Source organism: Ostrea edulis, chromosome 8, assembly GCF_947568905.1.
Source record: "Ostrea edulis chromosome 8, xbOstEdul1.1, whole genome shotgun sequence".
NCBI classification, from domain to species: domain Eukaryota; kingdom Metazoa; phylum Mollusca; class Bivalvia; order Ostreida; family Ostreidae; genus Ostrea; species Ostrea edulis.
The window spans coordinates 53997758-54017745 of record NC_079171.1 but is presented as its reverse complement, the minus strand read 5'-3'; the positions used below and the strand labels follow the sequence as shown (position 1 = coordinate 54017745).

The window sequence follows — 19988 nt, the reverse complement described above, 5'->3', positions numbered from 1 at the left end:
CCCTGTCGACCGGTCACACCCGCCGTGAGCCCTATATCCTGATAAGGTAAACGAAGTTATCTGCAGTCGAAATCAGTGTGCTAAAAACGGCTTAACAATCATTATGAAACACGTCAGACAGCATTTGACCCAATGCGAGGTTGTACTGACGAAGTAGATCGTTATAACGACCATATAATTTGCGAAATGCTGACTTCAATCGAAACTGTTAAAATCCCTGTACCATCAACTTGTTTGTCAGTAGCTTACCTCGATTTAAAAACTGACTATACGCAGAACAAGCTCTTGCATATCGAATGAGTTTGAGATATATAAACACCATATGCAGGTGATAATGGAATATTGCTACATAAATATGGGAAGTTGACGATGGAGAAGCTGAAATCATCCCGTTTGTCATACACTTGAGTTGTAAGTTTGCCGTTAATGTTTACTTTTTTATCTATTCAAAACGATAAAACGATATAAACATGTTAATAATCACATATGAATAAAAACTACTTTTCGCCGCGCTACTGATTGTGAAGACAACCACTTTACTTCCACTTATAACTATTTAAAGCATGTGGTATTTATTTATCAAATCTTAAATGTTGTTATTAAAGGTGACGTTTGCAACGAATTTTCATTACAGAAAATCAGTGTAGCCTACTCATGTAATGTGCAGTATGCTGTTCTCCAGGATCTACTTTGAAGTAAACCCAACAGGAAATGAAATTCAGAATACAGGCCATATATATACAAACATCACATATAAATAGTCCTCAACATCAGGAAAAAAATAATTTTAATCCTTACGAAATTTAGATAAGATTACCCTAGAATTTACCATTGCTTTAACATTGTTGCCTATATTAAGTTAGACACGATAAAATACAGCAATTGATTGCGTCAATGTAACAAGACTAATAAAATGTAATGTATTTTATTCATTAAAATGCAAATGAAATGGATTTCAAAAGAGAACCGAGTAAACTATTTTGAATGTATGCTATTATTCAATTGTATGAGATTGATTACTGTTCGGTATCTTCACCATTCATTGAATTTACCACAGTGATCTGCGTACAAGCATGTCACATTGTACAGGTGTAATTCCGTTTATTTTCTATTACTTAAGGTAGTGATTGCAAGGCATCAAGTGGTTTATTCATGTAATATCTAAAAAGAAACTATTTTCGTTTCCGATTCCGGAATACATCAAGTGCTTAAGCATCAGTAATAATGACACGAAAACAAAGACTTGTCAGCTATAACCAGACACAGGGTAAAGTGAAAATATGTTTAGAAATATGCAAATAAAATACAATGCAAATGAAAAATATCTTGATTTGAAAGGAGGAAACAAGTAAAGACGTTGCAGGCATCGACGTCATTATGCACAGCTTACATCGGATGGGTTACATTTCCCGCGGTTTTAACATACACTTCCAGAGCATGAATATACAAGTAATTTCAAACAGAAAGTAATAAATACATCTCCAAAGCAACAGTACTATCATTCTATATGGAATAAATTCAATAATAATAAACATTAAACCATTTTTAGAGTTTTAAAATGAGTTAAAATAAATGCATGTAAGATGCATATTTAGTGTAATTATCTGCAGCATTTATGTAAGGGGAGGGGGTAACTATAGTGATCATAGCGCCATAGTAAACCTGAAAACCAATATTGATACTGTCAGGAAAAATTCCTACTAACATATGTTAAAACATATATTTTTAAAAAAATCATTAGTCATTTATTTCTCAACGGGTGAAAATATGTTTGCTTTGGTGAATAACAGCCTTCTAAAAATTGCGAAATTGCTCATAAGTAGCCCTACTTATACTTCATATGAAAATAAACGGACATATTAATACAAATTATATATTATTTAAGGCTTTAACTTCAATTTGATATAAAATTTGTATCGCTTATCCCTTTTGTATAATTTTTAAACGCCATCTAAAATACCTGTACCCTTTATTATGGAAAGTCGACTAGAGGGGTTAATATGACAACCGTAGCATGAGTTACAGATACTGTCAACTACAAAATATGTAAAAATAAAAAATATTTATAGACTCATTAATTTTTAATGACCCATCCCATGCAATCACTACCTTAAGAGGCCAATCATTTAAACTTTTTTTAGGTCCATCTCAAGTATTATTGATTGATATAGGAATATAATGAGATTAAGGTAATGCATAAGCTAAATATACGTTTACTAAAATGTAACAGATTGAATTGTTGATCTCACTCTTCACAAACTTATGAAATTCAGTTAAAATTCATTGCAATTGAAGAAAAAATATGATCAATAAATAATTGCTAAAAGATAAAGGCATCACTTCTTGTAAATTCATTCTGAAGATGTTCTCTTTTTTCACAGACGGCCAAAGTCTGTGAATGCTGCTTTCTAAGCCCTGCCATGTTTTTTCCACCTCATCCTCTTCGCTGCTGTCATCTGGATCTTTTGAGATCGAGTCCCATTTGTTAGTTATGAATATTACTCCACGAGGATCAAAACAAGGCATTTCATCTTCCATTATCAGATTGCTAATTGATCTAAGAATTTCCGGAAGCTTCAATCAGAATGAAAATACAATGAATAGTCATTGATTGCTTTGAAAGAACGATGTTTACGAAAATAAATGCGTAACTTCTTGATACTTGGCCGTTAATATATATATATATATAACTTATATATATATATATATATATATATATATATATATATATATATATATATATATACTTCGATAAAATACGAGAGGGTCTCTCTTTCCATATCTTAAGAACGTATATTAACCATACATCTAACCCAATTGAAAGACATTCAAAGTAGTTTTTAGATACCATTATTCCCTTTGAAGATATTCTTATGTTAAGATTGAATACCTTATAAAAGATAAATCGGATGGAAGATAAACGAATCTGAAATGGGCTTCTATGACTGCTTATTCCCACTTACGGATTGAATATTTAAACCATCATGAAAATTGATCATGTAGAAAAACATTATCTTTATAAAATAAAAGTTTACCCTATCCCGTTGCATGCCGCCTGCACTTGCTACGTTTATAACGAAGATGAATGAAACAGCATTTGGCAAGTATTCCATTAGTTTTTCACCTACTTTCCCTGATCCCCCAATGCCAGGTGTGTCCACCATTATCGTGTTGCCCTGTAAGAAGAAAGAGTCCAGATATTAATTCATTGCAACACAATATACCTAAAATGAAAATGGGAACAACATTCAGTCAGAAAGTGACATATATACCTTTAGAAAGGGAACAGGCATGCTAATATCCACACTTTTAAATCGTTTACTGTCTTTGCCAACAGTCATATCAGTTAATTTCTTCAAAGCATCTCGAAGACGTTTTTCGCCTTTGTCTGTGGTTATATCTATCTCACTAAGATCCGTCTCATTCACCGAGCCCATTTCCACCTCTGTTTTAATCATTACGTTTTCAGAGTTCCGTATTTTGCAAACTGTTGATGTAGATTCCCTGTTTCTACCTTTGAAAATCCTCATCCCTAGTATTTTGTTAATTAAAGTGGACTTGCCGGCACTTGTTTCTCCTATAAAATTACGATTATTGAAAATGTAAAGATACTCATACCATAGAAGGAATAGCATTAACTTTTCAGTGGTCATATTTCCCACTTATTTCTCTGTTCCTATTCATTATTCGTTCTATGTGTTCCACTATGTCACTCACAGGTCTCGCTATGTATATCTCCCATATTCGATATCCATTCTCTTTTCGGCAGATACGTGTTTCCCCTATCTGATTTCTTTTAAAAAACGAGATAATGGATGAGGACTGGATATACAGAGTACACTTAATATTGCTGATGCAGACTGGCAATCTACACAAAAATACTTGAAAGAAAATTTCAGAAATTGTAATGCTTTTTGGATAAAAATGGCTAAAGGATTCATAAGGCTTAACAGTCACATAAGCATATACTCATTTCCACTTGCATGTTTACCTGTATAACGGTGAGTGTCTGGGGCTAGATCAGCTGTGTTAATTAGGTGTTGATTTAGGAGACACATCGCTTGTGTTTCCTAATGGGGTGGATACTTAATTGTTTACCTTCCCTTGCGCGTTGTTTTTATTATATAATTCGACTATAGCAAAATTTAGGACTTGTTTGTCCCAGAGTTTACCATGAGACGGTAATTCTAAAAATATTATTTAGAGACATACCAACGAAACATTGTTATTTTTATTGCGTAAAGTGAGTGAAAATTGTGATGATTGTGCTAGTAGACAGTGACTGAAAACTCTTTTGATATATACGAGAAATTTATATACGTCTTTCTTGATATGAGAAAAGAACAAATAGATAATAAACTTTAAAATATATTATTATCTATACCAGATAAAATTCCGTCTTATTGAAATCAAGTCAGCTACCAAAAAATGTGTAAAAAAACGTCTGGATGTTGTAAATATGTGTTTGCCCAACTATCTATTTTGTATTGCTTGTAGGAGTTATGAGATTGATCACTGTTCGTTATCTTCACCTTGCATATGCACTCTGGTTGCTATAAAATCTGAACCATAATGGTTGGACCTTAAATTTCCGGATTGGACTCGATCTTCGATCTCTCAAATTCTCGACCACTCCAGTTTTATCGAGAATCCCCTGTATGTTTTCGCGTCTCTGTTCAATGTCTCTGAATTTAGATCTTCCAAATTTAGTATTCACAAATAATCTTTTAAAAGGTCAAGATGATTTTGTCGATATTCGATGAATTACGTAGAATGGTAATTTACCTGCAATTACAATTCCATGATCCGATTTAAGAATATCTTTTTTCCGTTTTGATATAAATGTCATATACTTCGGAGCGGCTTTTTCAAGGCAATCTCTCAGGCTTTTGTCGAAATCTTCACTTTCAAGAATCAGCATAAGGTCGTCGAACATGGCAACTAATTTTCTTTCAATGGATTTTCTATGCGATACACTAATTTCACTGAAAATCAATAATAAAGCTTTGACATGCAATTAAATGATGGATATTGATTGTTTAAATAGGAAAGAAAATGTTCATCTTAACAATCCTTATCTAAACATGTCATTGGTTAGGTCATGAATTACATATTTAGGGGTTAAAGGACCAAAACCATAATATGAGCCGTTCCTAGCAAAAAGGGTCTTTGAGTATTTTAGTGCTAAAGTGTGAACTATAGAGATCAATCCTTAAAAACATTAGATCAATGTTGATTGTCGTTAAAATATTACAGTTAATCAAAGATGACAACTAACTCGTGATTGGCAATCGTGACTTTTTTCTTTACAAGTATGGAAAAATAACGTCGCGTTTTTTCATTATGACGTTTTTTGAAAAACTTTGTTGGATAATATAAGGGTCTTTTTTGCTAGGAACGGCTCAATAATTATGATCTCTTACATATTCAAAAGGACAAATATTTGTGAATCATTATTGAATAATGTTTTACACAATATGTACTTTTTAATTCTTCGCTAAATGCGCCTATTAGAATACTAATTCAAATATCTCGAAAACGGTACAGAATTTCTGAATACTTATTGAACAAAAATGCTTGAAAACACAACACATGTATTTCGATATTCGGGAAAAGGGAATGGTCCTTCAAATAAGGAGCCCAGAAGAGTCTTTTAAAATATCCCCTGAGCTATTTATATTTTGTTTTAAGTGATAAAAGCGAAACTTTTCATCTTAACTATTCTCATCTAAACATGCCATTATTTAAGTCGTACATTATGTAATTATAGGTTTGAGTGGCCAAAATCATGAAGGGTTGCTCTCATATCTTGAAAAGGACAAATATGAACTTTTCATTTTTTTTTCGCTAAAGATTCCTATTAGGGAGTAACGGGATCGACCCCTGAATATACTTTTTTAAATAACTCATCAAAGTAAGACATTTTTGAATACTTACTTATTGAACAAACATTGTTTGAAAACATAAAACTTCTTCTTTTGATATTAAGAAAATAGGGTTGATCCTTCAAATATGGGGCGCGGAAGAGTCTAATTATTTGAAGTATATCTTATTCATATCGAAAATTGCTATGATATTGAGACGCTTAATCTTTTCATAATAGTATTTCACAAGATTCTGTATCTAAAGAATTAAGAAACCTTTAATTTTGTTCTTTACCGTCATATCTCATTTACTCTGAATCTTACGGAAGACCTACTCGTTGTTCACAAAGAGATATCTTCCAGTTCTTATCATTATTTTTCTTACAAACTTTGTTAACGCATTTTCTCGGCTGTGTGGAACGATTTTCCTCAAATTTTCAGGGATGATATATCTTCTTCTAAACTCGATAGTTTTGCGCAATTTCGTTTACGTCAATTATTATGTAAGATATTAACGTTTTAGTGAATATTTGGGGAGTCAGTTTGTCTAGGAGTCTTCTCGGAAATAATTGAAGATGCTAACTTTAAATTTTAAAGATTGTAGAGGAGACTTCAAAGTTGTGCTCATCTCCATGCAAATTTCTTTAACGCAAAAAGCCAGAGCTTGCTATGAATAGTCACAATTTTACGTGCATTTTGGACACATTTTCTTTGATATCTTTTTATGAAGAAATAGTTTGAAAAGATATAGAACAAAATTTATAGATAATGACGAGGCCTATTCAACGATATCAACTTTCATGGTCCAGCCCCCTCTTAAACGAAAAATATCTTAATGAGCATTATCTGACATGATTTGGCCAGAATGTGACTATAAATGATATGTCATCTTCAAATTTTGTCTCACATCGCTCTTTAAAGACTTCAGGGTATGACCCCTAAAATTCAATATCGGATATATTTTGAAAATCAGAACGAGTTTGTTAAAAGTTGTAGAGCACGATTTGTAGTTAAAGAAAAAACCTATTTGATGATATCGTGTTCTAAAGGACAGAAAGGGGTCAAAATAATTTCTATATATCTAAAAGAAAAAAGAGTTAGTAAAGTATCATTGACGCAAAGTTGTTTGATTTTATGTTTTGCAACTGGTGATATCAACAAAATGAAAATTGATTACGTAACAAGAGATTTCAAAGGAAACATTATACGGAACTTTGATGCTTTATATCTCTTAAATGAAAAATATCTTGTAACACGATAGAGAACATGAATTGGTCAGAAAGTGAGTGTAACCGATATGCCATTTTCAAAATTTGTCTTATTCCCCCTTTTAAGGAATTCAGGGAATGGTCCTTCGAACTTAATATCTGATAACCAGAAAATTGAAAAGATTTTTTAAACAAAAGTTGTACATACTGACAAGACTTGTTCAACAATATCAAATTTTAGGGGTGAGTCTCTCAATTGAAAGGCGAAAATAACGAACACTGATAAATCTCACAAAATCCTACAAGCAATATAAAATAGATAGTTGGGCAAACACGGACCCTTGGGCACACCAAAGGTAGGATCAGGTGCCTAGGAGGAGTAAGCATCCCCTATTGACCGGTCACATCCGCCGTGAGCCCTATGTTTTGATCAAGTAAAGGGCTGAGCGGTGTCAAAATATTTTCTTAATATCTTAAAAACTAAAATGAATTTGTTAAAGGACGTTAGCATGAAAATGTGACAAATCAATTTGCCATTTTGATGTATATAATCGATTATAAAAATCATCCACATGTAGCTTTATTCAGATATTTCATAAAGATAAACGAATGTTTTCAATCCCTGAATGCTGCCATATTGAAGAAGATATTTACATCCCTGCTGGGTTATCTCTTAGCATCCACTAGAGGACAGCACTGATGCTGACATCAGTAGGACACAATGTGCTTTTTGGCACATTGTAAGCATCAGCGTCAAAGCGTCATCAGCAGAAGGTGAATTAGATGTGGGATATCAGATTGAAATTTATGTTACAGATGGCGAAATTGTGTCTCAGAGTAATGTTTCTTCACCAGAAGTTGTTTTTAATAAGAGAGTAATTATCCTTGATTGATGTGCTTGTTGAAATTGTATTGAAAGGGGTGTGTTTGTTGTCATGAGTTTAAACATTTTGTGTCAGATGACATAGATGTGCACATAAAGTGCAGTTCTCTACAACCATATTTTAACACTGTGTCTAAATCCTGTTATATGCAAGGCGAAGATAACGAAGAGTGATCAATCTCATAACTCCCACAAGCAATACAAAATAGATAGTTGGGCAAACACGGACTCCTGGACACACCAGAGATGTGATCAGGTGCCTAGGAGGAGTAAGCATCCCCTGTTGACCGGTCACACCCGCCGTGAGCCCCATATCCTGATCAGGTAAACGGAGCTTTAAAGTTATGTATCCAGAAGGGAAGAGCTCAAGAGGACGTAAATAACAACTTGTTAAACACAAAAGAAAAGCACGAAAATGGAAAATACTTTCGGTATTCACATGTAATATAACCCGGCATTTGTGTACAAACATTTCCAATTACACACAGGTGATAGAATGCGGTAAAATTATGTTACAGACATGCTATCAAGATGCTAGGCCTACAGACTGGGTCAGATGAGGTCATCCTCTTGGGGGAATATCAGAGTAGTTTTACCCTCATTTGCTGAGACAGAAATGAAGGAAGCATTTCCTAATGAGCACTGCAATTATCAAGGATTTATTGCAACCTCAGACTCTGATAAAGATTCTGAATAAGATTTACTTTAGTCTAAATAAATAATATAATTGTAGACTGCATCTCCAAAATTCATCTTTGGTCCATCTACATCAACTATCATCAATATATAAATTATATGACAATATTTCAGTACGTTTTTCTGACACAGTCTTAATTATTTCCAAATATCTTTAAATCCAATAAAATGAATTTATTTTGAATCTTGAAATATACAGTGCTTCTGAGTAAGTTCAGAAGTTGAATCGAGGAGCTGAATATATTTTGTGGGAGTGCTTTCTTCTTTTTCATAACATATTGCGATTGAATTTTAGTCCAAAACCTCATCCATCAATTCTAATAGGAATCCATAAAATTCTTCTCTAGTATAAATGACACAGTCAACAACAACAACGTGCCTCATCTACATCAGAGCACAGTTAAATGTTGGGGAAAATTGAGATGACCTCCATAAACCTTTAACTTAGAGTGTTTAATTCATCAAATATCGTAGTAGAAACAAGCAAATTAGTATCAGGCCATACGATTTAGTTTCTGGAGGTCTTTTAACTTCATTATGCAATATATATTTTTCTTCATATTCACTTCCTTTCTGCATTATTGAAGCAAAATTCTTTGTTGTGACGATCTGCAACTGATGACGTGAATTATTCCAGTCAAGATCTTATCTTATCTCGTCAGAAATCAGACGGAAGACCTATTCGTTGTTTTCAACGAGATTGTGTCTAGTAGATTTAGTGTTATTGATAATATCCTGACTTAGTTCCTTAATCATTTTTCTAACGTTATTACTATACTTCAATACCAAATTGTATTGATTTATTACTCTATCTAATCTTTCATATTATTTTATTTTTCATCACAGTTCAACACTAGTTATATAACTTTACATCACCAGGTATGAAATACTCATTATTAGTCGTCATTAAAAGTAGTTAACATACAGAAATCCCAATAAAGTTTTTTTTTTATTTTAGAAAGTCTATTGAATGACGAGAGATGACCAAAGTGCAGATTTAACTTTTAGAGACTCGTGTTAACTTATGTCTTTTAAAGTTGCATGCTAACTTGTCAAAAATTATTGACGAGCAAATAAATAGGGAAAAAAACAATAACAACCAAAAATGCTCATCTTGACGGAACTTAAAAACCCTAAATCCTGTATATGTGTTTTAGTATGGAATCCGGATAGGGCCACGTAGTTCACTATCGCACCATCGAGGTTTGGGCCGATGGTGCGATGGCGCGATAATGCGATGACGATGGCGCGATATTGCGATGACGATGACGCGATGGTGCGATAGCGCGATGACGATGGTAAGATGGCGCGATGGTGCGATAACGATTGTGCGATAGTGCGATAAAGCGATATTACGATGACACGATGGCGATGATGCGATAACGCGATATCGATGGCGAGATGGCACAATAACGGTATCACGTTATCGCATCATCGCCATCTTACCATCGCGTCATCGCAGTATCGCTCCCATCACACTATCGCACCATCGTTATCGCATTATCGCGCCATCTTACCATCGTCATCGCGCTATCGCACCATCGCGTCATCGTCATTGAACCATCGCGCCATCGTCATTGCATTATCGCGGCATCGCACCATCGACCCAAACCTCAATGATGCGATGGTGCGATAGTGAACTACGTGGCCCTATCCGGATTCCATAGTGTTGGGGATGAATCTTCATTTCCTCCAACTGCCTCAATCCCCCACCCCTTTTGACTTCAATTTCTCAAATCGTGAAGTAGGCGGGTCGGTACATGGAATGAATATGTAACTTTAAAGCGACATATTACATCTACTTTTTCACACTCAATCACTGCTACTATCAAAATATGTGTGAGATATGTCTTTAATATCGTCGTCGTCAAAAATAGTAGGAATCAAAGTATGCAGACATTTAGATATATCGACGACATGTTCTCTATTAACAATAACACAACAATTCATTGGACGAAATACTGTATGACGTGTTTCTTACCAATTCTTAGATCGTTTTTTACAAACTGATTTTAACTAAAGATTAATCAGTTAACCTGATATAGATATAGGGCTTGTGGCGGGTGTGACCAGTCGACAGGGGATGCTGATCTCTACTAGGTACCTGATCCCATCTCTGATATGTCCAGAAGATCCATCTTTGCCCTACCTTGTTGGTGTATTCTTTATAAGAATTATGAGATTGATTGCATATGACTTTTCATGCAACACGTCTGATAACTTTCGAGCCAATGATAGGCTGTATTTGCAAACAAGATCATAGGACTCCAAAGTGTGATGGGACTCCAAAGTTCGATGGTCACGCCGAAGTGCGATGGTCCACACTCATGCGCCAAAGTGCGATGCTCTGATACGCCAAAGTGCAATAGTGTGACACGCCAAAATCCATTGGCTTGTAAACGACACATTGTCTTGGTACAGACTGAGCCAACCGTGTGTTGTTTCACCAAAATATCAGTGCGAAATCCATGCACAAAAAATAAGAATAAGAATTTATTTCATTACCATTTAGTTGTTATTAAACACAAACTTTTCCAACGCGAAATCGTATAGAATGTTTTGTATTATAGCATAACCCCAGGAATGTACGTCAACGTAAGAAATGATCGTGAATTAAAGAACGTTTGGGCGAATTAGAGAGTTCGACAACAAATGTACTTTCCCATTCTCACTATCCTCAACAGTGTAAACCATGCCGTTACTGTTGTTCATGTTGCATTTCTTTGGCTATATTTTGAAAGACGTTAAGAATGACGTCACAATGACGTGACGTCACAGACGTTACTGAGCTCAGCACCATCGGACTTTGACTTTGCCATTGGACTTTGGCGTCCGTAACGTTAACAAACCATCGCTCTTAGGCGCAGACCATCGCACTTTGGCGTGATCATCGTACTTTAGAGTCCGTGTTTGCAAAACTATCTATTTTGTATTGCTTATGTGAGTTATGAGATTGATCACTGTTCGTTATCTTCGCCTTTTATATATATAGTATTGTGTACAGGAAATTTTCCCCCCGCATCATATTGTTTAATAGCAAGTTTTACCTTGGTTCCCATATGTTTTCGATGATTGGTTTCTTTTGAATTGATGGAGCAATGGGTATCTCTTCATTAGTTTCTTCAGAGCAAAATATTGATTCCTCCTCTATGTTGTCATGTTTTGGGAAGCTTAAAGAAATAAGACATCGTAAAGACATACCTAGTTTCAAAATTGATATGATCTAGAATAAGCGTGGTTTTTCCTGTTCTCTAAATGATAGTTTAACCGTATTCATTCTGTGTGTCTTAGGTTTAACTGTATTTCTAATGACAACAACAGCAACGATGATGATGATAGTAATGAAATATACTCATTGCTTTTCCTGTCCAATGATGATGAGCATTCGTCTTTGTTGGATTTTCCCAAGAGCTTTGAAAGAATTAGAAACACTGTTAACAATTTCATTTCAAAACATTTGACACTTAAACATGTTCGAGGAAACTTATTTTGTTTGTTTGTTTGTTTGTTGAAATTCACTAGAAAATTGAAACTTTCATACATTCACAAACTCGTGAATTTTGCAGTATATAATAAATTCAATTCTGATGGAAATTTCCATTTCAGAATAACGTAAGCGTTGGCTTGTATGAGTCTAATAGTAAATACAACCAGTATAATCTGCCTTTTGGTCACATGTTGTCTAACGTGTTGAAAACAAATCACTTTGGCGTTCTCTACACACTGAATTTCACTACAGATTACTCCATGTAAACGATATAGATATAAGGCTCGTTTAATTTTGTATTCTTTATAGGACCTATGAAAATGATCACTGTTTCGTTATCTCCACATCTCTAAGTTAAAAGTCGAATTATCGTATTTGTGCAAAGGTGAATATAACGAGCAGTGATCAATCTCATAACTCCTATCAAGAATATCAATTTTAAAATATGGCAAACACGGAATATTGAATGTACCAGGGGTGGAATCATGTGCTAAGAAGAGGAAATATCCCCTATCAACCGGTTACGTGCGAATTGAGCCCTATTTCTCGATGAGGTAAACGGAGTAATTCGTTGTCAAATTCGGTGTGTTAAGAACGGGCTCATTTTTTATGAAATATGCCAGACAGCATTTTAGCAAATGACATGTTTTATTGATAAATTATATCGACATGGAAAGCTTACACCTTCTAGGCACCTGACCCACCTATGGTTCCGTATAATCAGGGGTCCGTGTTTGCCCAACTCTCTATTTTGTATTTACTTATAGGAGTTATGAAATTGATCACTGTTCTTTATCCTCACCTTTCATCGTTTTGATGACCATAAGACTTGAGAAATGCTGTATTTTTGCATGTGCTCTCACAAGAAATCATATACGTGATTAATAATTCAGTTTATCTTACTGAAGGTCAATTTATTCCCTTACTTTCGTAAAGCACAATATCTTACGTTTGATATTTTTTTTAAAAATCTTGTTGATATGATTAACGCTGATTAGAGTATGTTGGTAAAAGATGGCAAACACCATTTCTGTTTCCTAAAAACGATTTCTTTTCCCATTCTCAAAGTAATGTCCCTTGTGCGTAAGACAATTCTCGTGACGCCTCACTCATTTGTTAAAATCACTCTAGACTTAGTTATACATTATGATTTAATATTGCCCTTAAAATTTCTTTATCTTTTGCAGAATATATGACCCTGAAATGTGGTTTTTAGAAGTCAAACTTAAGGGAATTCTCCATACCATGTCAAATAACGTTAGAAACGGTATTCACGAGTCACGAACGTTATCACACATTCGACGAACCCGATGACATTTGGTGAAATCTAGACCGTTTTAGGATTGATTGTTTTAAAGCAAACAACAACAATTTATAATTACAAATTAACAACATACGAATTGCAATATTACAAACAAGCCGGTTATATACAAAACAAAGCTCGGGAGAGAAAATGCTTATGATTATACATCGCGAAGTCGTAAACTCTCCATACACATTGCGTTATAACATACAGTCGTATAGTAATTCCCGTAAGATTTCTGCAAATATTACAGATTGATGGTAAATCGTGTTGCTAACCTTCAAAGTACCCATTTTGGGCCATTTCTTTTGTGATTTATGATCATTAATGACGGGTAGAAAAATCGAATCGCCTACAACAAAATGCGAATTTCTGCGTGCTACATGTACCGACAGTCACATGTTTTTGTTCTTGTACATACAGTATGGATCATGGGCATTGCATGTGATTTTCTTTTTATCTAAAATACTCTTCTGGCCGGGCATGACTTTCACTGATGTTTTGATTTAAACGCTTCGGAATGTCGAATGGGTACAAATTTGTACACTTGTTTCAAAAAGGGCGCCTTAGTCCCTCTATAAGTCTGCCACTGCATTCGATGTATGAAAGAGACTTGAAATTGACAGATGTACATCTCCGGTCTAACCGGCAATCATTAAAGATATCTCCAGTTTACATAAAGGATATCCTTACAGTTTACAATCCCAGACGATCACTAAGATCCAAATCTCTGCATCTTGTCCAGGTACATCGGACACGTACGAAAACATATGGGGATCGACGTTTGGACAAGGCTGCATCGAGACTCTGGAATTCTCTGCCTTTCAAACTCAGACAATGTACTTCATTGTCTAATTTTAAAGTGGACCTCAAAACGCATCTCTTTAGATTATCTTTTAATTTGTGATTATTTTATATACTTAGTGCTTTTACATACAGCTCCTACAGTGCTAAAAAACCTGCTGTTTGTTGTTATACCTATGTCCTTTTTATGTAATTAATTATTCCTAAGGGTTGTTATAAATTGTTTCATATGTTATTAGGATAGTCATATCATTGCATTGGCGTTATATATTAATAATAATATTTTTGCATTTTAATTCTGACACTATGAATATTTTATTCACATGTATGTGCACAACGATTTTATTTTATCTTTTCTTTCACATTTGTAAAGCGAACGATTTAGAGAACTAATGTTGATAGGGCGCTATATAAATCATTTTTATTACAATCAACAAACACCTGATATATGAAATCGCAGAAAGACAAACAAACACACCCTGTGAAACCTATGTAATTCCCCCTTATCAGAGGGGATACAATAAAATAACTTCTGTGTAATCTATATAAAAAGGTCAATAAAATATTGGCAGGCGACAATCTAGGACGAGCAACGATTTGGGGTGTACTATAATACATCCCAAATCGTCGCCCCCAATGACAGTGTAATCTTGCCCCAAATCGTCGCCCCGGCAACGATTTTGGGTGAAATGTTATCCCAAATCGTCGCCGGCGACGATCTGGGATGGGGCAACGATTTGGAGTGTAACAAAGTCAAACCGTCCTAAAATCCCTTTTATGTAATTTCTACATTAGTTCCGTTTTCTAGTGAAGTTGCAAAAAATTATTACGTGAACATCCTGTAAACATTCGGTTTTTTTAGAAATAGATATTTACAAAAATGTGGACAAGGTCTACGACTTTTTGGGACAACCCTTCTCTGGATGAACATACCAGATATCAGATTTTTTATTATCAACAATTCTTTAATATTGGTGCATCAAAATTGGTACCGTATAAGTTTTACATTACGACCCCTCGGGTCTGCCTCTGCTGGTGGAATGTTAGTCCCCGAGGGTGTCTACAGCCCAGTAGCTAAGTACTCCGTTACTAGCTTGAAAATACGGATGTATATTTAATTGCTGGTATAAAATTTAGAAATTCATTTCAAAATTAAGGATTATCTCCCTCATGCATAGCTCTATTCTTGAACGAATTTGGCTCCACTTTTTGGCAATCTAGCTTTCCTTTTAGCTCTTACTAGTATTTTGTTGTTTCAAATTTCCAAAAATCAGTTGAGCATCACTGAAGAGACATTATTTGTCGAAATGCGCATCTGGTGCATCAAAATTGGTATCGTATAAGTTTTACATTCAACATTTCCTGGACAATGTATTACACCTGTTCATATATTTCATCTTCTAACGTTTTGTTATAATTCTTACTTTTGATTCAATTAGTGGTTTCGGTGGTTTCGGTGGAGGAAGAGGAAGCTTCGTTTTTATTTCATTGATGGTATTGGGTTGTACTGACGTCTGCTGTTGTAAAGTAGACTCAATTAATTTTGCCACTTGTGCACGGGTCCTAAAAGTATATCATTAATCACCATACAATATTTTTCCTACTGAATCATATATTGATAAAGGTATGTCACTTTGAAGATGGCTACATACACTTTATATTCTTCAGATCTTCTAGAGTCCGAGGAGGGTATACCCATCTCTTCTGATGGGCTATAAAAAGAAAAAAACAATTTTATACAGATACACCTAATCGACAAACGTTTGTGGACATTACATCAATTTAATTTTGAGTTTCACAATACCACATTTCAAACTTTTAATGCTGTTGAATTTCACTGATTCGCTTAAACACTGACCATACGCAAAACAAACTCTTGCAAATTGAATCAGTTGAAAAATTTAAACACCATAAGCAGGGGATAATGAAATACTGCTGCATAAAAATTGGAAGTTGACGATGGGGAAGCCGAAGGCATTCCGTTTTTCATAAAGTTGAGTTGCTAATTTGTCGTTAATATCATTTTCAATAAATTATCTAAGTATAGGGATCTATCGAATATACACATGAATGAAATATGATTGTTGTTCATAAATTAAACGCCGTCGATGTATCTCAACGTCGACTTAAAACCCATTGCAAGATTTTTTTCTTCTTTTGTCTAAGTTTTTGAATGAACTCTGCTTCATAAGAATATAAAAACAGACCAGCTAACAGAGGAGCACAATCCATAAGCATGCGACAAACTGTTGGAAGACCTGATCACCAAAGATTGCGAAGACATTGTCAACTCCAGCAATTTTTCTCAACTTCAGAGTATTTGTGCGTGGAATCAGGGTGGTGTTTAACAAACTACTTTTTGAATGACTGATTACTAGATACGAATATTTCCTCTTTATAATGTAAAAAGTCTAGTCTTTAATTTATCGTAAGGTACGTTGGTGTACGGTGTTAAAAGGTAAACGTTTAATGTCGTTGATTTGAGAAAGGTTTTGAGTTTTCAAATTTAAGTTCTTTAGAATATTTTAGAATTTACATTTCATTTAAACCACATCTGATATATGTTATGATACAGTGCCTTTGAAGTTTATTTCTTCACAATCCTTAATATTTTCGCGATGAACAAAGAAAGAAGCTTTGTAAAACATTTACTCGATCCAGCAATATATCTTTTTGTGTAAGGGTTTTTGTGATGTTTAGGAATCCAGTATAGATACGGTATTTCATATTCGCTCATCCCATAAACTGGGATAATAAATGTGTGTAGAATTGAAGCTTGATTTTGAAGAACATCATCTTTTGAAAAGACAGTTTTTGTTTAAAGGGAACGTAGGGTATAAAAAAATATTTTCACATTTCAAATACTAAATATTTAGTAATTAAGTCCACTGGTTATTTCCATTCGATTTTAATCTGTTGTGTAGAAATCGGCTATTAAATATAGCTACACATCATCTGCTGGAGGCTACCATTTTGCAAGATAAAGTTATCGCTCTTTAAGATATTTCCCACAATCCCATCTGTTTATGACGTATACCGGGCAATAGCCTCTGATCATGTCTGACTGCAAAGGATATCAATATGAGCCTAATTATAATGAAGAGGAATTATTAGCAGCTTCAAATGAAAACACTAGTGCATTGGGATAAATTGATGAAAACGACACTCTTAATTCTTAAACTTTTAATTTTGTATTCTTTATACAGGATTGTTCATTATCTTCACTTCTTCATTCTTCACTTGAACATTCCTTAGCACATATGATGGACAATGACTGGGCAATTCTATCTGTATATGTTGCACAAAGTTGATTTATTCTTCAATATGGATTGAGAGTGGGATATTTTTGTCACTATTTATGTCTTCATTGAGCTGAAAATATAAAAATGAAATCAAACCATTACTTTATAACTTTAGTAATGAATTTTCATGAAAGTGCATGTACATGTACATGTATTTCACACAACAAAGAGTTTATTTTTCATAGTAGTTTTCTCTCTTTCTGATTTATTAGTACGTCTGTTTACAAGAGAATCTTACAATGTGAACCTGCATACAGCACAAATCAGTTGATTATCACTACACCCCTGCAGTAATTGCCACGTAAATGTCAAGACTTGAAAGATTAACTGCACAGGGGGAATTAAAATGACCTTGGTTGTAAAACTTTGTTAATCATTTAATAGAGAAGTGCATCAAATTACCTGTTTCCTTAGATGCTGATAGTCCAGGTTGGTCAATAGGTTCTGCATATGAGTTTTCATTAGTTTTCAAAAGAAAATGGATTAGCTGAAAAATAATGACTGATTAATTATATATACTTACTTCATATATACTATACTTCATTTGTTTACTTGTACATTTTCAATTTCTTTAAAAACAATAGTATAATACAAAATGTGCTAGTGCTGTGATGATTTTTGAAAGTATTACATGTATCCTGCTTTTCCTCATCTTTTTGAGCTATTTTCTCTTATTTTCTTAGGCTTGCTGCCATCAAATATTTTAGTTACTGCATCTTCTTTTTAATAGGTTTTGGTGTGTATCCCAATATCTTAACTTAAATAGATATTAATTTAACTTTGAATATTTAAAAAGCAGTGTTTACCCATCCCTTCATATTTAGCCTGTACAAAATGTTCAATGGATAAGGATAGATTAAATTAGAAAGTTATTATATAAGTAAAAGTTTGTTGTAAATAAACTCTGGTTATACACATTAAGAATTATTAGTATTTACTGAGTAAAAAGCAAATATAACTGGTACTTACCCTGATATCCTCTTTACAAGACTCTTTCTCAAAATGCCGTTCAAAAACAAAAGATTCATTTCCAAGGTTATGTATCCAATTATTGCACAATGTTCATAGTTTTGGGGGGAGATCAGGGATGCTAAAAGGTAGATACATGTATTCCTTTTCCTTTGACCACAGTGCAAAATTTCGCTTGAACTCCCGACATTTAGATTATAGATACTTTGTAACCCATTTAGTGCTATAGGCACAGCAGTTGTAATGAATTGCCGCATACACGTCATCAGCCGCCATGATAAGAGATTCTCCCATTCAGCTCAGTTTTCAGTGTAAATGACAGATTAAATCTTGTTATCAGCAGCAATTATTTTTTCTATGCTAGATTTTGTTGTCTACATGGTACCAGTTTTCACATATCTAAATTTGATTTTTGACCCTACGTTCCCTTTAAGTACGATTACTTATTGATACCAAGTCCTTTTACGATACAGTTGTAATTATGAGTCTTAGAAACAAAGACAATGTTGTTACAAACGTTGTCAGCTGGAACCAAAAAATATTCCTAATGTCATTTGATCACTTCTGGTTTACTTTATGCAACAGCACATACGGTACGTACTTTTGTTTAGATGTATCTAACATTTTATTAGGTTTTCCTTTTATACTTTGATCCAATCTGACAAGGTATCAAGTTCTTCTTTCTCATGTTTAGCCTATCATCTGGTGTAATACTCAACAGAGTTCATAATAAAGATATCTCACCAACTGAAAGACGGAATTTCTCCGTATTTCTCTGGCGGGTGTGACCGGTCGACAGGGGATGCTTACTCCTCCTAGGCACCTGATCCCACCTCTGGTGTATCCAGGAGTCCGTGTTTCCTCAACTATCTATATTGTATTGCTTATAAGAGTTATGAGATTGATCACTGTTCGTTGTCTTCACCTTTCATTTAAGACCTTTTAAAGTAAGTGATTTGATGTCCTCATTTTCAATTATATCATATGTCAATTTGATATATTACTGTGAGCTCGAAATAAAGGACACCACAGAGTCGTCCACTTCTGCTTCACACTTAGATATATTATTGAAAGTAGACATTAACGGCAAACTGACAACTCAGCTGTATGACAAACGGGATTATTTCAGCTTCTCTATCGTCAACTTCCCATATTTGTGCAGCAATATTCCATTATCACCTGCATATGGTGTTTATATATCTCAGCTGATTCGATATGCAAGCGCTTGTTCTACGTATAGTCAGTTTTTAAATCGAGGTAAGCTACTGACAAACAAGTTGATGGTACAAACTCGCATTGGGTCAAATTCTGTCTGACGCACCCCCTGTTGACCGGTCACACCCGCCGTGATCCCTATATTCTGATCAGGTAAACGGAGTTATCCATAGTCAAAATCAGTGTGCTAAGAACGGTTTAACAATCGGTATGACACAATCAGACAGCATTTGACCCAATGGGAGGTTGTATAAAAT

At 34.4% G+C, this 19988-nt stretch overlaps 1 protein-coding gene across 1 annotated transcript in view; it reads right to left on the bottom strand.

Annotated features, from left to right (window-relative positions):
* LOC125661856 (transmembrane GTPase Marf-like) overlaps positions 1-19988 on the bottom strand; it is a 40992-nt gene that overhangs the window by 8804 nt on the left and 12200 nt on the right. Inside the window, exons 4-11 of the mRNA XM_048893979.2 lie at positions 15898-15957; positions 15670-15808; positions 12004-12062; positions 11699-11821; positions 4786-4985; positions 3273-3577; positions 3036-3176; positions 2341-2574 (exon numbers count right to left, since the gene is read on the bottom strand). Coding sequence (XP_048749936.2) covers positions 2341-2574; positions 3036-3176; positions 3273-3577; positions 4786-4985; positions 11699-11821; positions 12004-12062; positions 15670-15808; positions 15898-15957 — 1261 coding nt within the window. The remainder of the gene's footprint in view (positions 1-2340; positions 2575-3035; positions 3177-3272; positions 3578-4785; positions 4986-11698; positions 11822-12003; positions 12063-15669; positions 15809-15897; positions 15958-19988) is intronic.